The sequence below is a fragment of the Ammospiza caudacuta genome, chromosome 3 (genome assembly GCF_027887145.1).
Source record: "Ammospiza caudacuta isolate bAmmCau1 chromosome 3, bAmmCau1.pri, whole genome shotgun sequence".
NCBI lineage: Eukaryota > Metazoa > Chordata > Aves > Passeriformes > Passerellidae > Ammospiza > Ammospiza caudacuta.
The window spans coordinates 82,768,210-82,786,937 of record NC_080595.1 but is presented as its reverse complement, the minus strand read 5'-3'; the positions used below and the strand labels follow the sequence as shown (position 1 = coordinate 82,786,937).

The 18,728-nt window shown below is 37.0% G+C and overlaps 1 protein-coding gene across 1 annotated transcript in view; it reads left to right on the top strand.

Moving 5' to 3' along the window:
• The window catches only part of TAF1B (TATA-box binding protein associated factor, RNA polymerase I subunit B), a 45,804-nt gene that overhangs the window by 11,530 nt on the left and 15,546 nt on the right, over positions 1-18,728 (top strand). Inside the window, exon 8 of the mRNA XM_058802182.1 lies at positions 2,639-2,738. Coding sequence (XP_058658165.1) covers positions 2,639-2,738 — 100 coding nt within the window. The remainder of the gene's footprint in view (positions 1-2,638; positions 2,739-18,728) is intronic.

Here is an 18,728-nt window from a genome sequence, read left to right as displayed (position 1 = left end):
TTTAAAAAAAAATATTTTGGTGGACACTGCTTGTCTCTTGCAGTGCAGGGATGGGGTTCCAGCATCAGTTTAATCTGCTCCAAGTTCTTGGTGCCATGGTCTTGCATAAACATTCCTGTTCTTTCTCTTGCCATGGATGCTAGCATTCATGTGGTTTATGGTTTATTAGGTGAAAGAAGTAGATCTAGAGAAGATAAATTTTTAAAAGAAAGGTTCACTGGACATTTTAGTGCTTCACTGCTGTCCCTTTCTGCCTTGTGCTGGCAGTAATGTTCCTGCAATCATCTGAGTCTGTTGGAGTGAAACCCTGAAGAGACTAATTCCATTCTGATGCTCTGGGAAGTCACACAAGTGCTTTTGTCAGCAAGGAGGAATGTGTGGCGGGGGACTGAAGGAGGGTGGGATTCATTCCCATCTCAGAGGCAGCAAGCTGTGAGGGTGGTTTGCCTACATCACCACCACACCACACCCGAGACAAGGTCCTGATTCTGTGCGCTTCCAGCTGCTGCTCTGCTGGCTCAGGCGTTTGCTGCTCTCAGTGCCTTGGTTCCAGGCCTTCATGTCTGACAGCTGATGGTGTGACTGTGCCTTAGCGTGTGTCAGCCAAAGCTTATCATCAGCTGAGCCAGTAATGCATCACTGCTGCTGAAAGGGGAAGGTCCTGCTTCCCTCTACTCCTGCCTGTGTCATGTCCCCCCTTCCCTCTGGCAACTGTGTCACTTGCAGAGCCATCTGTGAGCTTCTCTACAGTTGTTAGATGATGAAAGAAACCTTGCTAGCAAAGGGTAACAGGTGGTTTTCTGCTGCTCTTGTGATTTGGGTTTGGGGAAGAGACCAGCAACAGCAGCTCATGGCTGGTTCACAAGGAGGGAGATCCTGCTAGTTGTGTTGAGCTTTTAGTTTGGCTCAATCAACTTTGTGAAACCGTACCTGAAGCTTATGTTCCTCAGTGTAGTGGATGGCTAAAAGGAGCTAAGGAGCAGATGTGCCAGCTGCTCAGCAGGTCAGGCAGGGTGGCAAGGACCAGCAGTGGAGGGGGGGCTGCTTTGGAGAGCGCCCTCATGAGAGCTCAGCGCGCATCTCCACTCGGGGGGGGAAATGCTGTTGCTGCTGCTTGAGGAAAGCTACTGAAATTTCACTAGCAAAATGATCATTACACCATTTGATTAGAAAGGACTGTGCACCACCTGTTACTTCTTCACTTAAAAGACTAATAAGCAGAGCTTTGGAACAAAGGCTGTTGGGCAATATGATTTTTCATATTGCTGTTATTTTTCAGGAATCATTATAAATTATTCTAACTATTTGAGACAGTTTCAATCATGAAATGCACTTTTTTATTTTAATCCTGGGTTTAACTAATTTTTTTCAATTAAACTGAACATTCAGATAAGACTGGTTAAAAAAAAAGTAGACAAAAAAGTAGACTGTAACTGTAAATTTTGCAGTAACTAGCTTTAAACAGAATTTTAGTCAACTTCAGTAGATACACACTACATAACATGGAACAAATAGTGATGAGGCACAGAACAGGGAGATAGCAGGTGAGCTTGTGAATTGCTGTAGGCTCAGAAGGGACATTAAATATTTGTAGATCTAGAAGTTACTAATCTATGTAGCAAGATCAGAGAGATAACACTCATCAGCAGGGAAGAAAATTGTTTTCAGTCCTGATTATTAGAGTCTTCTCTGTAATGTTAACTTATTCAGGTTTAATGTACTCTTTTAACAAAATTGGTTTGGAGAAGAGGAGATGGGAAGGCGTTTCTAGCTTAGTCCTATGGGAGACTACCAGTGTGCCTTAGTGTGGAATGGGTGTGTTGCCTTGTGAGGATTTGTGCTTGTTCAATGCTTGCTTGTCCTATTGTGGGTGTCTGCTAAGATGCTGGATAAGAGGAGGGGTTTGGCGTAGTGGTGGCTTTTTATTGGTATCTGTTCTTAAGTCTCGTCTTTTACATATATATGTGTGTGTGTTTTCAAGAAAAATATCAAATAATACTGTCAACCACTTACCAAAACCAGTTTTTAACAACAAAGATGCATTATTTGTGTGCAAATAAGAATGAAACTATTTTTATTTATTAGTATACAAAACAATTTCTATTTATCCCTCAGTAATCCTGTTTTTGAAAAGTACCATCATAGAAATGTAAGTAATGTGGCTTCAGTTCTGTGTATCCGCTCATCATTCTGTGATTTTCTTCCCTATCGTGTTATCCAATTCAAACTTCTCCAGCAGAAAGTCTGTGGTTTAAAAGTAAAACTTACTTAAAGCTTGAGAATTTTGAAAAAAAATCATGCCATTCAAAGGAGGCTTAAAGCAGTTCAAGAAATGCAGTAGTTGAAGAATGTGTAGAACAAACTCCATGTAAGCTTGTTGATTGTATGCTTACTGCCATAATGTTATCATTTGTCAGTCACATCTCAGCTTGAACTTAAAAGCCTGTTAAATGATTGAACTGGTTTTTGTTCTGTGGACATTTCCAGTGTGTAACTTCAGGTTGAATTGCTTAGGTAGCATAATACTGGTGTTATTTCAAATCAAAAGGTGATTTGTATATTAATTTTATAATAAACATAATTATTTGTTACCTTATATATTATTTTGATTTGGTCTTTTTTTTTTTTTTTAATGCAGGTTTGTTGTTGAAGGGCATATTCCATATATGAATGTTTTCCAGCATTTTCCAGAGAAAATGAAGTTATGTGGACTTGATCTTAAGATCTTTTGTGTAGAGGTAATGTTTTTCTTAAAGGAAAAGTTAAAAAAACCCCAACCAAAACCTAGTTATTTAGTGATATTTTAATTATTTTGGTCACTGTACTAGTAAATTGATTAAATCTATTGTTATATAATACAGTTCATGTTTCACAGTATTGGAGCCTGGCAGAACCTAGCGCACTCTGTGACTTGGAGTGCTTTAATCTTTAACCAGTCTTATTATACTGATTACCTAAGTTAAAATGAAATCAATAAGTACTTGTGGAGAAAAGGGTATTCAGAACTGCTCTCAAAACACTCAGAAACAGGATTAAGCTTCAAGTGTAATGGCCATATATTATCCCTTTTGGTGCTTATCTGAAATAGCTATTGAATTTTTTTGCAATTCCATATTCTTTTAATAAAATATGGTTTAGATGCTATCTCTTGTTCTGTTCCTTGCTGTACTGATTGAAATATATCAAACCTAAAATCTATGTAAGGGAATACAGCTCTTCTAGGAACTGAATAGTAATGGACAGTCTTGAGTGAAATTTAGTTTCCCTTGTTAAGATTCTTATGTATTGTAACAATTGCCCAATGACATTTCTGTTGCAGATAAAAATTTATTACGGAATTTTGAAGTGTGCAAATAAAATCTTAGCTTTTAAGAACAGAAAGCAGCAATTCTGCCAAGCCCTCATGATGATGTTGCAAGTAACATTAACATTCTCCAATATGTAGCTTATATTCAGCAGGTCATGAGTTGTTCAGGGCTTGTGACCCTTCAGAAGTTTTAGCATTTTTGGGTTTGTGTTACTGCTTTCCTGTCTGGATAAATGAGAATTATTACCTCAACTTCTAAAAATCAGGAGATAAATTTAATATAAAAGCTTTTGATTTCTTTGTCTTAGAAATTTCCTTAACAGAAAATATGTTAGGTTGAAATATGAGTATAAACTTGGTTTTAAGTCTTTGTCCTTCTTTGCCTTCATCTTCTGCATGAGTTTTTATTTTGTGAATTGCAACCGTAAAGCTTGTAGCATACCTGAAAGTGGGAGAACTGGTTCACCGAGAGGAGATGAGTTTCCTTTGGAGGATCCTACTGTTTCCTTTTAGGATAGGGCTACTCCCTTCATTTCCAAAGCATTAGTAGATATGCACACTAACCAGGTAATCTCTTAACTGTGTTTTCGCTGAGATATATAGGTGTAGTTCTGTAGGCTTACTGTACCATTTGTTTTCTAGCCACTCCATTATTATTATGGCTTCCTCTTTTTAGAAATATCTGCTCCTTGTTCCTTACTCTACCTTCAATGTTACTTTAGTAAGGCATATACTCAGTTGTATTTAGTTTTAATGGTTTTTTTACTACATCATGAGGCTGATAATTGCAAAATCCTTACTAGCTCTTTCCTACATCTCATGTTTCTCACTGCAGCACTGAGATTACCAATGTCTTACTGTGTCTAGTTTTGGCATCTGAGTTTTGTGAAATTCAGGAGATGAGCTTATTGTCCTGGAGCAGGAAATGAGATTCTGTAATATTCCATTCTGAAAATATAGCTTACATTCTTTTCTGCTTTGCTCTGTATTGAATATTTTGTAGACAATTATCTTAAAAACCTTTATGATATTATGGCTGTTATAACCAGGTATGTAAGTTGCTCTAATGCCATTATTTGTTGTACTTCAAGTCTGGTAAATATAAGCTGCAAACATGTTCCAAAATATTGATAACTGACAGGACTATTCCATATGTCTCCTTTTTAATTTTGAACAGATTTTTAGTGCATTTAGTTGTGTCCTTTGCATCCCAAATTTGAATCAAGAAGTAATTTTGTTGTAGTAACTTGAAGGATTTGAATCATACTAAATATCACTTTATCAGTTAAGTGCAGATGACGCCTAACTTGATGAGGCTCATCTTGTATATAAATATTCTCAGGGGCTTTAAGGCTTTTTTTAGTAACAATTTCCCACACACTCAAAATATGCTGAATTTGTGCAAGGTTGAAGTTGTTACAGGTCTTAGAAAAGTAAATGCAACGTTATTATGAAGTGAGTCACCTACTTTCTGTGTAATGGCATGTGTATGTGTACATGCACAAAGGGATTTTTATAACTTGTCACTTAGTAATTGTTTTCCATATGCAAGGAATGGGACAAGTTTCAGGCTTCCCGTCTGTGATAAATTTCTCTGTTGTGTATTTAGGAGTGGAGTCTGTATCACTGACAGTTTTTCCTTGTGTTGCATCCTATTTAGCAGTTAGAGGTGATTGCAGTATTTGCTGTACAAGGAGAGGCTGAGAGCTGGGAGTTTATCACTGAGGAGGGAAGGCTGGGGGCAATGTCAGTAATGTGTATAAATGTCTGTCAGGGAGGAGTGAGGATGGCATTGGGCTTTCCTCTTGGTGGTGTGCAGTGGAAGGAAAGTACCTAACTGAAATACAGGGCACAAACTGAAAAACAGGAAATTCCATTTGAATATTAAACTCTTTCACTGTTTAAGGGTGATTGAGTGCTGGAACAGGCAGCCCTGGACCACTGTGGAGTCCCTGTCTTCAGAGGTAGACAAAACCTGATGGGACACAGTCTTGAGCAGCTTGCTGCAGTTGATCCTGCTTCAGCAGAGGTGTTGGACTCCATGTGTCATCTCCAGAGGTCCCTTCTAACCTCAAGAATGCCTTGTATTCTGTTCCACCTTTTCAGTGTAGGTGGCAAATAGGCCCTTCATATTTTGGTGGTGGAACAGCTAACAAGAAGGGCATAATTCTTCATTCTGCTAAAACTGAACTTTATTTAAAATAGCTGCCACAAAGGTATGGTTATATTTGAACACTTCTGTACAGAAGTGTGGGAGCTTTGAGCATGATTGTCTCATAAAGAGAGAGGAGCCTTCTGCTCTCTGTACTGTCTTTAATCATGATGTATAACTGTTAGACAGGTGTCAGGGCCTAGCTGGAGAGAAGTACTACTCTAAAGTGTTGTCAGAAGGATAAAAGTACTTTATAGAAGATCTTTGAGAAAAAATTAGTTGTTTATCTTCCATATGTATTTATCTTTCCATTGTTCCAAGTCAATTTTCTAAGCTCTTACTTTATTAGTAATCTTATTTATCCCTTCCTCTATTAAATCATGTGTATATTAGAAATTAGCCCTTGGAAAATAGGTTTTACCTAAAGGTACAGTGAGAGGGTTAACAGGGCAAGCAGCAAGATTCTCCTGTTTTGTTCAGAAGTTCTAACTTCCCAGTACAAGAAAGGAAAAGCAAAATTTCCTTTTTCTAAAAGAAGTATTCTTATTCCATTTGATTAAAATCTTTTTGTATGTATGAAAGAAAAATAATATATATAAGTGTTTGGTTTTGTTCTGTGCAGGAGGTGAAGGTTTTTTTTCCTTGTGTTTGCAAATTAACTACAGTAGATCTCTGCTCATCCTAAGGCTTGTGCCAGTACCCAATACATCTTTGATAAGTGCAGTCATCTTTTCTGCTTTGGGTGGAAGTCACCTTTTTTCCCTTTTTAATGCACATAGGATATCTAGAATTTTGGGATATCTATTTCTTTTAAAACTCATTAGTATAGGAGTTAAAATGTGTTTGTAAATTATTATTAGTATATATAAAGTTCACTGAATAATTTGTTTTCAACTTATATTATTTTATTGATATAATCTGTCTGCACACAAATTCCCTCTTTTATTTCTGCGTGAAGTAGGGATATATTTTTAAGATACACATCCTCCACTTTGCTTTTAAGGATTTATCTTGATTCTTATACAAAATTGATTAAAGCATCCCTTTTGCCTTGAGCTGTCAACAAGTTGTCTTTGCCATAGGTCTGTCTTGCCATGCATTTTTGACTTGGGATTATATACCAAATTATCTCTCAAGTATTATTTTCTTGGGCTTAAAAGTTGGTTATGCTTTCCTTCCTCAAATTTACCTTTAGCTCTCATTACTTTTATAAAACACACTATTTTTCAGTGTATTTTACCTTTAATGCATTGTAAGTGAAGTTTTTTTTAATGTCCAAAAGTAATGCGTTGATTCTCACATTCTTCATGCACACACAAATTTAAATTATGTGTATATATAGGTAAGCAGGTCACTCCCATGGATGTTGGGCAACGTGATTTACTAAAGTACTGAAGATAACAACCACGTCACTTTGGAGTATGTGCTGTGTGCAGCAGGATAGGTGTAGTCTCATAAGCATCTTTCAGATCTTCTTGTGCTAAAGAGCTTTGCAAGTGATTGTCTCTGGATGCTCAAGTATCTGGACTTGGCAAGGCGCATGATGTGGGACCTCAGAGAAGTTCCCTTCTCTCAATCTCTTCTCCAAATTTAAAAGAAAACTTTAGGAAGAAATGAGTTAAGAATCTCTTTTTTCTTTCCCCAGTGATGGGGGGGGCCTGGAGGAAGTTGAGCTTGGTGGGTTAGTTGAATTCTGTTCAGACCTGTCTACCACCTTGTCCCTGAAGACAAAAAGAATGGGTATTTCCTGAATTATCCTTGCCACTTCTTCTGCCCTGGAGTGTGGTCACAGAATGGCTTCTTTCTAGAAGCCTTTCTCCATTCCCCCTTCCCCTTCCCTTTCTCTTAGGTGGAAGTAGCTGCACAATTCTAAATCCACAGGTTTTACAAGGACACTGAATGTTTTAGTGTTGACAGTGTTGTTGAAACACCTTGCTGCCTAGGAATCTGTATCTTAAAAATTCTTCCTTTTTTGTTCTGTAATTCAATTCCATCCTCTCTTTTTTCATGTTTTTGTTTGTTGTTTTGTATAATCCGGAGTATTGCTGCCTGTAACAAGGAATGTACTCTCTTAAAAAGATTTGAACTTGCCAGCATGATAAAATTACCATCTATACTACTTTTTGATTGTCTTAGTATAGCTTTTTTTTGTTTCTTTTTACACATGCAACTTCCAGCTTAGATTAACAGAAGCACTGTTTAGTTTGAATTCTGCTCTAATATGCCTATTTCCATCCCTGGATATCTTGATTCTGAAATGACTCCTGGTGTTACTCCTCAGAATTTTCCATGATACAGAAACACTTTCCAAACTTCCAGCTGAGAATGATGTTAGCATTCTTCCTTACCTTTGCCTGTGGAAAATTCTTGAATGCATCCTGGTAAAGCAGCAGAAATATACTCCACTAGTCATAAATCACTGTTGTGGACAAGAGAAATGAGTCATGAAACTCAAAATCACATGCCATGATTTTTTTCCCTTTTATCCCACTTAACTGGAAAGCTTATTGTTCTTACCTTCTTGCTGATACCTTGTCTCTTTCAGGTTTAATTGCTTATCATTCTACATTAAAATTATGTTTCTTTCTGTGCTGGATTAGACCAGTAGCTCTGGGCAGCTCAGTCATGTTCATTTAAATAAGGACTTTTAATTAATGCTCCATTATGAACTGATGTTGGCTTTGATGGAAAATTGAACAGTTTGAAAACAAATGTTTGTGCTCTATAATTCATGCAAGGCTTTCCTTCCCTAATGGTGTCCTGTGATAGGTGTTGAAGTAGATGTTACAATGTATTTATAAAGTAGACTGGAAGTCTTCAGCTCTTTTGAGAATATGCCAGTGGAGCATGAAGTGTTTTGTTCTGTATGATGCTTTGGCTTTATTTTATTTGTGTTGGAGGAGTACATACCTTGCTCTTATGCATTTACACACACACCCTCCCTAGCTTGGATTAGTAAATTTCTTTCCTCTTTTATTTAGGAATGAAAGGTTTCCCTGAAGAATGTGAGAGATGATCATTCTTCTCTATTCTGCCTGGAAACTTTCCAACTCTTTTGTTTCTTCTTTTACAGTTTTCTGTAGTTTGTATTTTCTTTTTGTTCTTCTCTTCCATTTTTTAAAATGTTGCCTGGTTTTATTCTTGGCAGCACTTTGGTATCCATGTTTCTTTAGCACTAATCCTTCTGTCACCCATTTTTCTGTGTCAGCTTCAGTCTCACTTCTGATGATGATATGAGAGATCTGATTTCTGAGATGAGTTTGCCAGGCTGTTCCTTTGCTAGCAAATCCAGCATGCTTCTGTTTTGCAGCTTTGTTCTTCATGATGCTCTTTCCTGCAGAGCAGCTCTTGGGTTTTGATTAAAGTATGAGTTAGGTTCTTCCAGTGAGACTTAGTGGTAATTTTGATTTGGTTCCCCTTTAACTTTACTGTGAAAAAGGAAAAGGGTTTTCAGATCAGCTTCTTATGGGAGCTGGAGCTTCAGTCCACTCTCTCCTCTCCTGACCTTACAAAGGTTGCTTGACTGACAGGATATTTTTAGCTTCTGTTATTCCCATTGCCATAGTATTAATTTGTTCAGGATCCATGCCAAGCTAATCATTCTACAGTTCCTGAATCTCCCCTTTTACATTTTTTTAAATACTGCATATTAAAGTGGAGAGCCCTTTGATGTTTAGAATTTCTTAAGATTATTTAAAAAACAACATTTGTTTTTCAGAGAACTCCTCAGTTATTTCCTTGAAGCTTCTTGTGTGTAAATTATCTGGGCCTCTCCTTTGTAAAATACTCCATTTTATCAGATAGTGGTTTACTTTTTTGCAGACATAATTTTTCTCTTCCTTACATGTGATTTGAATGCAATGGATTCGTATTCTTTTTCTAGTTATAGCACAGTCTTGCTTTTCTTCCTATTTCGTGACATACCTATTTACCTGTGGCATTGAAATTCAAGATTTTTGGGTTGTTTGGGTTTTAAGTTTCCCTGGTGCTTACAACTTAACCACCTTTACATTGTGTTTCATTGCAGAATATCTGTAGTTTCTTGTCTCTTTTTTTTATCTAGGATATGTCTCTGAGCAGTGCAGTCAAATGCCTCCCCTTGCTTCAAAAAGGAGTATCTTTTTTTGGTGATTTTCACTTTATCCAATTATCCCACAATAAAAAGAGGAGTATGGCAGATCTGTCTGGGAATGTAGTGACCTACAGGACTGTATTTGGCAAGGTCTACTTGAGAAAAAGTTTTAAACTCAGGACTTATATCCTTGTGCAGTACTACCCCATGTGGGACTTGTCTTCCACATTATAAATGACATGTAGTGTTAATCATTTATGTTACAATAGGATTATATGTTGCAGAGTTTCACTACTGCAGATGGGTTACAGATATGGAGCCTCACATTTGTATTCTTTCTCTCATTCTCTTCATTACAGGCAATATTACAATCAGAATATGATTGTTAATACTTGTACCACATAAACACTTTGTGCCCTGTGACCGCCCAACAACTCAGTAGCTCAGCAAAGCTGCTTTGAATTACATGGGGATGTGCCACAAAAATGTATGTGAATCAATTCAGCTTTGTTCAAGCATAGTAAAAGCCATTTTGTTTTGTAAATTTGGCTGAAAAGTTTAAGTAATTTAAGACGCCTCCTGATTTTGATTTCCCTGTGAATGTTGGGGGCAGAAGAACTGTCAGGTAGCCTGGAGGAAAACATAAAAATTGAGGGTTTCTCATGGATTAAGGAAAGACAGTTGCTCTGTGATTTGACCTGCCATATACAGGCAAAAGCAGGAATTGGCTAGTCCTTAGCTTTTGAGCACAATGGCTCAATTTTAGAAATAATTTGGCATTCAATCCCCATTAATTTCTAATAATCTCTACCAGGTTGTTACAAAGTGTGAGGGGGTTCTTGTAAAATATGCTGCTGGGATTGGTTGAATAATTTATCTGTGTTCTGACCAGAAGTAGCATCAGTGTTATGGGTTTATTGAAAACTAATTCTTTGATTTACAGTACCTAATAACACAAGGAAACTATCTCTCCTGTATCTAAGTGTATTGCTTGGCTTATTCACATTGGAAACACTTGTTTGCATTTTGGTTTAGATACCTTGAGCTGCTTTTGTTTTGTTTCCTGCAGTCAGAAGCATATCACAGATATTTTACTGTGTTTGAAGTGTATAAACTTAGATAGGATCTTCCCTGGGAAGCTTTGAAAAGTATCTGCTCTCTCACTTACTGAGTATTTTCATTAGGTCACATAAATCTCGATAGCAAGGAAGGATAGAAATTAGCAGAGGGACTGTTATCAGAGTACTGATACTTCTCTCTTCTTGCCTGCACTCAGCTCTTCTGGAGGTCTGTGCAAGTTTGCAAAGCTTGAAAACAAAGCCTAAGGACTTTTTCATCATTCTTTTCAAACTGAAAGAATTAATAATCTTCTCATAATAAAAGATCACTGGTGACCCCCATTGCACTACAGGGAAGAATGAGTTCTATCCTTGAATCATGAAGTGCTCAGGGAAAAGCAGAGGGGATGGTGCTACTTGGAAATCTCTCGAGTGCTCTGCTCATAGATCAAGGCATAATTTAATATGAAACTGTAATATTGACCACTGAAGATCCATGGAAATCTCACTATGACTGTTTTTAGCATCACTAAAAATATAGGTACTTGTCTTGCTCTTCAGGCTAATGCGTCCCTTCAGTTTTCTCCTGTAATTCCTTGGTTTGTACCCTAAATTGAATGGAATGTGGCTGAGTGCTTTCATACCGCAAATGATAGTTCATTCTTTTTTAATGTTTTATATCAAAGATGCTATTTATGGTACTGTAATTTCATCAACTTAAAAGCAAAGGATTAGAATTTGCTTCATTACAGAGTTTGAGTATGTGAATAGAAGTTCATAAACTGTAGAGTATTTCATAAGTGCTGGTGTTTCTTTAGTTGTGGGTGTGGACTTAGTCTCCTAATTATAGTACTCTTCTAGGAGGGACAGGTGAAGTGAATCACTGTTCTAAGGCTTTATGTTTCTTGTCCCATTGTCTAAGGAGTGAAATTCTCTGTATACTTTTGTATTGTGAATTTTGTGTGAGGACATTGTACTGAAATTGTTGTTGTGGAAATGATTTATAATGTTTGGTGACTGTTTTAGTGTTGCTTATTTGGCAGATGATAACAATGCTATGCTAGTAGCAAGTTAAATAATTTTCTAGTCTGAAGATGGGTTTTAAAATAAAATGGTCTGCTGACCATTTTTGATTAATAAACCATGTAGGAAAAAGTAAAATGCATATTGCTGATACATGCAAAGATTACTTACACAGGCAGAAGGAATTTTCAAAGAAGAATGATAATTTTGAAAAAAAATCCAGCGTAAACAAAGGTATACCTGCAAGTTCCTAAGTTTTCATCATTCTGTTGAGTCTTTGGTTTTTTTCGCTTTTCCTCTTTTTTTTTTCCTTAATAAAATTCCAGATTCTGTGTGAGCAGTTTGGAACAAGTCAAATATTCCCCTTGTTGCATCTACTGAGATATATAATCTTGTAGCTTCATAGTTAGGTGAACACAGATGGAGAAATAGTGCTTGAAATTTCTCAGACTTCATTCTTGTCCAACAGCTAACAGGAATATCTTTATTCTAGGTGGAAAAAATAATATTAAGTAAAGAAAAATTTGTTTGCAGTGTTCTCTGAAAGCTGGTGTTATCAATGCTGCTATGTTCAGGTAGCAGCCTTAGTTTAAATACCTGTGTGATTTTAATGATACAGGTTTCTGTAATCCCTTTATGATGCAGTTTTTGAACACACAGTTGTTATAGACCAGCTACATTAAAGTTATTTTCTAATAATTCCTGACATCTAATGAAGAATGGAGATGAAAAAAATTTATGTTAATGTATGAATCTATAATGTACTGTATCTTAAATACTATACAGAGATTTGATTGTTTTGCTTTTCTTACCCTTCCTTTTGTTGCAGAAGAACTGAGAGTACAGAATCACAACAGGCATTATCAAGGAGAGACAACTTTCTCACCAGAAAAAATTAATATTATCTACTTATCTTTTAACCTAAAGAAGAGGTGACTAAGAGGAAGATGTGGTGGTAGTTTGTAGAACATGTTCAGGAGGCAATTGTTCAATGTCTCTTCCAATTCAAGGACTGGGAGGTGTCAGCAGAGGTTGCTGGTTTACAGGTTCAGAATCAAACAGCAGCAGATGTGGCTTCATATGTTTTGTGGGTAACTGGTGAAATTCCTTGCCTTAAATGATGCTCTGGATGTTAAAAGGGCCAGATGCTGACTGTACAAATGTCATGGAGGAATAGAGATTGGAAACAAAAGAATAGTGAGATCTCACTGCTGAGTCAGCCACAAAAGGTACAAAGCTGGACAGATGTTTGGTAGTGTTGTGGCTTGCTTGGTTCTTAAATTTCTCCCTGCACATTTTGCTTGCTCGCTTCTGGGTGCAAGGCTAAATAGATTATTTTGATTGATGTGGTACAGTCACTTTTTTTTTTTTTTGTTCTGGGGTTTCAGTTTAGCTTTCAGTTTGTGGGTTTTGTGTTCTGGGGAGACTTTTTTAAAGATCGTAAAACTTCATTTTTCATTAACTAGTTATCTTAGAAAAACTCTTTTAAATAAAAGTCATAGTTCAAGCCTTTAAGTTAAGTGAACTAAATATGGTCTGATAAAGTTTCACATTTACAGATCTCAGGGTGTTTCTTATTCAACTTGAAAAATGTTGAGGAATGATTAAATGGTAAAAGTACACAAAATCATTGCATAAAAGGGGTATGTCTAGCCTACACCAAAGAATTCTAAGCAGTAAATATGACACATTTTTCTTAAGCAAAACTTTGCTATTTGAAAAATAGCTTGTATTTTTCTAGTGACCTTTTGGTTTGTTTTGATGGAGGAACTATAAAGGAATTGCTTGTTTAATAACTCACAATGTAAAATTCCTTACTGTTGAGTAGTAGTGATGATCCCAATGCCAGGAGGAAGCAGGAACACTTGCAAGAAGCCTGGCCTAGGAATGTAGCGAGAAGAGAAACATGAAAAGCCATGTAAGAATAAATAAATTCTAGGTCATGGGGGAGCTCCTGGGCTGACGGGGACCACAGCTCAAGGGGTTTTGCACTTTACCCTTAATATTTTTAAGCAGTCCTCGGTTCTGTGCAGTCTTCTTTTGGCCCTAACAGCAAGTACAGGTCCTGATTTGTGAACAGATTAAGTTAATACTCTATCTTCTTTTCATTTCTTTGAATGCTGATTAAAGTTTTACAATTGACCATATGAAATTTAGGAATTACTGAAGAGAATGTGCATTTAGCTGAGACTGTATAAATGCTCTAGGGTGTAGTCGTTACAATTTCATCTCATATTGGTTCTAAAGCGAGGTAGCGTCTTGAGTTCAGTATGCAGGAAGTAGGGAGCTGCTTGGAATCTTTTCCTTTTCCTCATTTAATATGGAGTTCAAGCCTGCATTAGTACAAGCCACGTGAAACCAACTCAGTTGCAGAATATTTGGTCCTTTCTCCTCCTTTGATGCTGATCATTCCCCCTGGTCACAAGACTGCTTCTGGGCTGGGCTCTCAGGGCTGGTGTTGTGCAGCTCTGTCCCAAGGTGGAAAACTGGGACAAAGACACCTGCCTGAGGGACTGGGGTGGGTTTGTGCCACAGTCATGAAGAAACCTGATGATTTTCCAAATGCTGTAAAATGGTGCCTGTATTTTTTTTTTTCCACACTGGCTTTTTGAAAGGATTTTGTATCCCTTAATAATCTGCTACTGGCTAAAGCACATGTCTTCAAGTCATCACACAGCTCTTAGGAAACTGCTGACTTGTGGACATGTACATAATACTTAGAATTTTGGTGGATTGCATATATATATTTTAGTTTGGGTCTGATTCAGACAGAGTAATTCCTGACTAAATCTGTTCATGAACTCATAAATACAGGTCAAAATATTTGCTGTTTGCTCTTGGAGAGTTTGGACAGGAATGTTAACAGCTTTCTGTTTCCCTGAAAGCTTATCCATCAGACCGGCTTTTAGACATGTTCCTTTGTTTGCTGAAGTCTTCTTCTCAAAACATTCCAGGTCTAATGTGTAAGAGCCTCTTTTCCTGACTGAAATTTGAATTACCTTAATTGCCATATGATTTTTTATTTCTTGTTTTCAGTGGTAACTATTTAAAGAATTCAAATTCAGACAGAAGGTGTTAATTCTTATTTATTAAAAAAAAAATCTTTTGAGAGGGATAAAATTCTATCTATACAAATTCTGCTAATCAGCTGTGCTGCACTTACTTTCCCAAACAAGGAGGGATTCCTGCTTTGTTCTGCTGGTGTTTTGAGATACCTTATAATCTTAAGGTTTTTTGGAGTGGGTGTGTATCCATCAGAGGGGCTTTTTTCTCTGCCTAACTCTGTATTTTTTGTGCATTTTAGCAGGTGCATGCAGTACTTGTTCAGGGTAGAAAGTAGTGCGGAATGAAAAGAAGCAAGGGTGAGGCTTTTATTTGAAAGAAAAAAGCTGAGGAGGAAGTTCACTGCTGAAAGGGTTATTGTAATCAAGTTTATCATGAGAGCTTGCTGTTGTGTAACAGAAACTCTAGCTTGTCCATACCTGTCTTTAAGCATTACTTAATGAAGAAAGAAAACAAACTTACCGAAGTATTTATGAAATTCAATAAAATTTGTTTCCAAACTCTTAGATTTCAATACATTATGACAGTTCAGGTCCTTATTGGAGTCCTCTATGTGTTTTTAGAATGACTACATTTTTTGGAAAAGTGATACTTGACTGAGTTTGCTTGTGAGCATGAACAATGTAATGCTCAAGCACGTGTCTCTTGTGGTTTAATAATATTGAAACTCATTTATTCAAAAACCACTTTAACCAGGAATCATGTAATGAAAAATATGTCTTCCTCTGAAAGTAGCCCATTAAAAAGCCTGTTAGGCAGCCAAATATTTTTTTTTCCCCTAGTAAAGGAGTACATCTATAATAGACATTCAGATGGCTTTTTTCTTTGTATGTAGGTTGCTGGCTCATCCTCGTGCCATCTTGAATTCTTCAGTAAAGAAGAACTGCCTGGATCAGTTTAATGCAGTCTATCACCTTTTTTCTCTCAAAAAGACATAAACTTTGTTTATTGAGTCATTTTCTAAAATTAATCTTTTTGCTATGTAAAGGCCCTTCTCACTTGCTCTACAGCAATGGCCAGGAGTAATTTGGGATTTTAGGATGTAGTAGTTGTTGCAGCTGAAACAGTTATTAAAAGGAGAGAGAAAGTGAGAGCCTGCCCGTGTGATTTCTGTGATTTTGAGATGGTATCCCAACTTCTTTTTTCTTCCCTTCTGCCCATTTGTGACCTGACACATAACTTGGACAACCTGTCTCCCTGTCTTTCAGGTCGACAAATTATTTTCCTTTTATTTCTTCCTTCTGCTTGATAGGAGGCTTGTAAAGGAGCAGCTTTACTTGTGTGCTTGGTCTCTTTGTCTTTCTAATGGAAGAAGTTCCACGAGATGCATATTTCTTTGCAGTTATCTAAATGGAGTTCTAGCAGTTTCACCTGTCTTCTTCTTGTCATTTGGTCCCCTTTTAATAATTCCAGGCACACCCTCTCACTGTTACATCAGCGTCTGTATGTGATTCATGGATATCAGGGTTTGGAGAAATCTATCCACTCATTTAAATGCTATCCACTCATTTTAAATACTAATTTGGGTGTAAATTTCACAGTTAATTCAGTCCATGTAAAAATGAGTGCACTGAGTCAGACGTGGGGGTCCTGGAGTCTGTTCTCCTGTTTCAGATGAGACTGAGGAAAGGAGGCAGGAGCAGGGTGCAGGGGCTCCTCCCTGTCCAATTTCACACTCACCAGCCAATCACAAGCCTAGGGTGTTTCTATACAGCAGTGGTGACAGTGCTGACTATGCCATGGAATCTCAGGATGGTTTGGGTTGGAAGGGACCTTTAAAGAGTCTCTTCAAACATTGCCTATGTCTTTTCTGTATACCCTTTGCTCTGACAAAGAAGGCTTTCCTGAAAAGACTGCTCAGAATCTACCCATTACAAAGTTGCCTACATTAATTTTTTTCCAGCTAGGTTAAATGGAAAAAAAAAAGTTTCACTATTTCCTATTTTTTCAAAGTTTGTATTCATTGTAATACACAATGTTAAAGTACCTTTAATTTGTGTTTGATGGCTATTACATTCGTTTGTGGCTGTTCCAGGTGTGATGGTGGTTGTGCCTGAGAGGTAGATAGAGGTCAGGCAAGGGGGAAAACCGATGTTGTTTTAAAATAAATTGGCAGTATGTGTTGGTGTAGGTTTATATGGGAGGTAGCTAGATTAGTAGTACTGTAACAATATACAAAAAATATGAAAAATATGATTTGTGACCATGTTAATGATCTAGTATGTAATAATTGGTCCACAAGATAATTTCCTTCAGTTTTAAATACTAATTTGGGTGTAAATTTCACAGTTAATACAGTTATTGTCTCTACTGTCAAGTCTTTTATGCAATCTGCATGCACTGTGGCTGCTGTCATCCCACATCAGGCTCATGCTGCAGATGACCAGATATATGTGAACCAGTTGAGCAGCAGAAGCAAAGTAAGGTGAGCCAGGTGCCATAGAGAACTTGACTGCTCTGCTCCATTATTGGTACCTGATTTTACCTTATGTAAATGTAGAGCCAGCTTAGGTTCCTGGGAATGTGTGTTTCAATCCAGGCAGCATTCAAAGATCTTTACATGCACTAGGGCAGCCATTTGGTTTATTATTTTTACAATAAATATATTTTATTTTATTTTATGGGCATGCCCTGCTTTACACAAGGTATGAAGCAGAATTCTGGATTGTGTTGCAAAAACCCATTCCTCAACCCTCATAACTTGTTGTTTTCCAAACCTACAAATTGAATGGCTTTATTAATCCATTTCCTGGTAAGTTTAGTACACTCTTTTTCAAACTCAGTCCAAGTTGAATTTGTCATCTTAAAAATGATGAAGCCTTGCATATCCAACTCTAAACATTAGAAGATTCCCTAAGATTTACAAAAAGCTGATAATGAAAAAATTAGTCAGATCTTATTAGGTTCCAGTATTAAATGATCATTAAAGAAATCCCTTGGGAAAAATGTCCAGTGTGGAATAGAAGCATCACAAAGTAGGTAGAACTTCAGAGAATGTACATAAGTAGAACTTCAGAGAATGTGCAGGCATGGGGAAAAAAGGATCCCAGGATGGAAATGCACAGGTAAAAAGATAAGGAAGGGAATTGTGCTGCAAAAAAATACTGAACAGGAAAGAAAGATGAAAGAGAAAAATATGAAATGAAGAATTTAGAATAACTGTATAATTATTTATTTCCAGAAATAGTAGAACATTATCATTATACCATAAGCTGAGTTGTGAATATTGTGAATATGTAAGTAATGGGATATTGTCCTGACACGGGTGAAGAAAATGGCTTACACAGTTATCCAAGAAAAGAGTCAGCCAGACCACATTTAAAACAAGAAACTATGGAGCCTGCAAATTGTTCTAGAAAGCCAGCCAGTGCATACTGTTTTCTGCTTGTTGATCAGCAATATTCTGATATTGTCCAAACAAGTAGGAGAGGCTGCAATCTTGGCTTACTCAAAACAATTACCTGTTACTTGATCTGATTATCATGCTAATAGTTTGGCTCCTCTGCTCCTGAAAACCAGTTTGTTGTTTTCTAATACAGGTGAAAAATGCCATGTAACTTTGAAAGATAAAGACAACTGATTTAAATAGTTTAATGAATATTTATCATTATGAAAATCTTGTTATAGACACTTTTTCACTGACTCAACGATGTGTATTTTGTTCTCCTGTGCTCAGGGGGCAGGGGAAAGTACTCTCAAGTAATACTAATCTTCTATACTGCTTTCTGGAGTGACCTTATTTGTCATATGTGGGAATAAGAGACAAAGATTTTAAAACAAAGCTTAAGAAAAGGTCTTGGCAACCTCTGGACAAGTTACAGACTCTGTCAGCATTGTTGATCAGTCTTGGAGGAATCCCAGCTTGCGAAACACCTGAAAAGACTAGCAGGTGGAATAGCTTTAAAAGGGCTTTTTGTCAGTCTTCCTGGAATTATTAGGTGCCCTTAAGGGTTTGTAACTTGAGTTTTATATGTGGTTTTTATTGTGTTTCCCAGGTTCCCAAAACAAGGTGAGAACTTAGTAACTTCATGTGGTGATGGACAGGGGAGTTGT